Source organism: Maylandia zebra, linkage group LG12 (assembly GCF_041146795.1).
Source record: "Maylandia zebra isolate NMK-2024a linkage group LG12, Mzebra_GT3a, whole genome shotgun sequence".
Classification (NCBI taxonomy): Eukaryota; Metazoa; Chordata; class Actinopteri; order Cichliformes; family Cichlidae; genus Maylandia; species Maylandia zebra.
Window position 1 is genome coordinate 33533081 of NC_135178.1, and position 3502 is coordinate 33536582.

General features: G+C 38.8%; 1 protein-coding gene across 1 annotated transcript; it reads right to left on the reverse strand.

Moving 5' to 3' along the window:
• Positions 1-1295: 1295 nt before the first annotated feature.
• LOC143421379 (nuclear factor 7, brain-like) lies at positions 1296-3502 on the reverse strand. The gene has a single exon (XM_076890487.1). It carries the CDS (start codon positions 3393-3395, stop codon positions 1968-1970), a length of 1428 nt encoding a protein of 475 aa, XP_076746602.1. The 5' UTR covers positions 3396-3502; the 3' UTR covers positions 1296-1967.

Consider the following 3502-nt stretch of genomic DNA (forward strand, 5'->3'; position numbering starts at 1 on the left):
TTGAGTCATTTACATATTGTTGTGATCCGGTAGAGACACCATCTACCGGAAACAAATTCCTTGTATGTGTTTGAGCATATACTTGTTCAATAAACGCAATTCTGATTCTGATTCTGTTGAGAAAATATCAACTTTGTCTCCATCTTGTGGTTTTTGCAGGAACAAAACTGCTCACAGTTGCGTCCACATGATCAGGTTTCATTGCAGTACATCCGGAGTCAGTGTTTGGTGAAATTATAAGTAGTGTGCATGAAGGTTGTGCTGTCCATTGGCAGGATGAGACAAACAGAAACCTCTAAGTTGCTCTAATAAGTTTTCATGTACTGTGTGCAGTAGGCAGGAATGGTGGAACAAAAGGTGAACTTCTCCTGTCAAATACTAAAGTTGTTCCATAAACTACTCGTGTTTTATGCTTGTCTCTGTGCAGTGTGGACCACAACAACAAAAAATCACCTAAATTGATTTTTGTTTCACGTTACAGAGGCAACTTGCTGAACAGTTCTGTGATCAATATTCTAACATGTTAGCTAAAAATAAAATAGCAATGAGAGTTATAATAACTTTTGATTCACTGAAACACTGAAACTCAGAGTGAAGTGTAAAAAATAAAATTAAAGCCTTATTATAAAACATCAGAAGATCAAACTATCAGAGATGGCTGCCTGCTGCTAGTGGGGCAGAATTTGTTTTTAGCTTGTTCCCTGAATCTTCACAGGCAGCTTAAACAGAAGCTATGATGGCATCTCAGAGACACAGGATCTCCGAAAGTCTCACAACAACATACATGGCAGCATGTCAGGAAAATTTGTTTTGCAGTCCTGTTTAGGCGTTAAATGTTTTTAAAGAAATATTATAAAATCTGACCTTCAGCTCACATCTCTGCAGTTTTGTTCATACAAACTATTTTCTGCTCTGTGTAAATATTTCTGTAGGATACGTCTGAATTTTATTTTTACTCTTAAACAACATATGTTAGAGTTTATAAACATACAGGTGTGAGAATGTAAACGTTATCAACATTTGCATTTGATTTCTGTGAGGATCAGACCAAAGTGAGAATCAGTGACTCCATCAAAGCAAACTGCACAAGTCTTCTCTGATATGCAGTTTAAGAGAGCTGAGGTTACATGTGAATGTTTGTATTTACAAACCAACAGAAGTAAATGATCATTTATTCTAAGGAGTCAGTAAATGTTTACACAACAATCAAAGTGAAGTTTCATGTTAAATAAATCTGAACCAATGACTGAATGTGTCTGAAAGCTGATTTACAGTCAAACACAACAACAACAGAATCAATGAATTTGATTGATTTCACTTCACAGAGACATTTTGTGATTTTCAATAATCAACTGAAACGGCTGAAATGAAGATGCTGCTGAAGTAAACATATTGTAATTTTATCTGTTTAAACATTTTTAACCTGCTGATGAGACAGTTTCAGAACTTAGAAGTCATTTCTTTGAATTTGGAAAACTGTAAAGTAGACATGTTACTATAAAATGTTATTTAACTGAAAACAAGATGCTGATATTCAGGAAAATTAAGATCTTTAGTTGTAAAGTTCACTCTCGCTGATGTGACACAAGTTTAATCATTAATCCTTCTTTTAAGAAGTGTCACAGTTTACTGTTCACACTCAACAACTTTGAAAAGCAAAGAAATCATCATCATTTAGATTTTAAAATTAATAAAATATTTACATAAACAACATGAGAAATATTGTGAAAATATTAATTTAAAAGAAAGAAGAATATTAAAAGCAAAAATTTCTTACAGAAACTCGAGTGGGTCAGATTTTCACATGAAAAAGTTCCTTTGGTTTCATTGAATTGCTGATAGTTCCATTTAATAAATAAAATAAAATAAAATAAACTCATAATGAAGTTAGTTTGATTAATAATTTCCCTAAAATTAACCCTGTTGCTGTACTGAAAAAACAGTTAAAATAAAGAATCACTTTACAATCAAATCTCAGTCTGACAGATTTTGATATCAGAGGTTTTGGCGTCTCCTGCATTTCCAACACTGAAATATGGGAAGAGTTTCTCAGTGAAAGTGTCTCTGTAAGTGCAGATGTGAGTCATGTCTTCAGGGTCATAGAAGGACACCTCCCCCCTGTCATAGTCCAGCTGGACTCTGATCCTCTGGAGACTCTTCTTCACTGTCACAGTCTGACCATCACCATTAGTGTATTTTCCACTGCGGTGCAGTAAACACCAGACTCCATATTTTGGTGAAACAAAAAGCTCTCCTTTCCTCTCAACTGACTCTTTACATAAACCTATATTCCAGTCAGGATGGTCTCCCACCTCCACCTCCCAGCTGTGTTTCCCTGAGCTGAAGCCCTCAGAGCCAAAAACAGTGGCATACTCAGTGTTTCTCTCTGGATTATCAGGAAGCTGCTGCTTTGTGTCTCCATTCCTCACACTGGTCAGATCATCAGACAGATAGAGACAGCGGTTTGCAGTGTTTGGGTCCAGAATGACAGGACTGAAGTGGACCTTCTCCTTCATCTTCTCCCACACTCTGAAGGACAGGTTGCCCAGGTGTTTGGCCACATCTATCAGTGCTCCTGAGACCAGCTGTGGATCTGACACTGAGCTCTGGGCTCTGGCTCTGCTCTGAGTGTCTTTATAACTGCTGAGGAATGGCACGCTGTGTTTCTGCAGCTCTTCTTCAACAGCACAGATGCTGTCTGACAGAGAGGAGATCTGCTCCTCAATCATCTTCATCTCTCTGCTGATAGTCCTCCCCTTCTGCTCCTCTTCCTCCCTCAGAGCTGCCAGTCTGGACTCCTCTTCCTCTTTCAGGAACTGCTGGAGCTTGTTGAACTCTGCTCTGATCTGCCTCTCTGTGGACAACAGCTGCTTCTTGGAGTGTTGAATCACTTCATTGTGTGTTTTCTCCACTTGTTTGTATTTGTTCCTCTTGTCCTGCAGAGACTTTAAGTCAGATTTCAGCTGCTCCTTCAGGTCACTGACTGCTTCTTCTACAGGAACCACTTTGTGACTCTGGTGGAGAGAAAACTCACACACAGGACACACAGCTCTGTCTTCATCCTCACAGTACCAGTAAGGGACGTCTGGATGTTTATCACACACCACCTCCTCCTTCTCTTCCTCCTTCTCGTTTTCTGTCTCAGGTGAGCTCTCACTGTGTCTCTTAGCAAAGGAGTCAGCAAGTTCTTTGAGAGCAAAGTTCATGGATGGTTCATCCTTTGAAGATTTTCTTTTACAAATGGGACAGTGTTTGTTTTTAGTTTGTTCCCAGAATTTCTGCAGGCAGCTTGAACAGAAGCTGTGGCTGCAGCTCAGAGACACAGGATCTCTGAAAGTCTCTGAACACACATGGCAGCTCAGATAGTTTTCAAAAAGTCTGACTTTCTCAGCCATTTGATCTTTAAGTATTTTTAACTCACCAAATTAGTGTCTCTTGAACTTTCTGATTAAAATCCTCCAAACGTGTGTTTTTCAGCAGAGATCTGACTCCCTGTAATGGC

Excerpts from the sequence above, each read along its gene's own strand:
- LOC143421379 (XM_076890487.1), bottom strand. The coding sequence starts at position 3,395 with ATGGCTGAGAAAGTCAGACTTTTTGAAAACTATCTGAGCTGCCATGTG.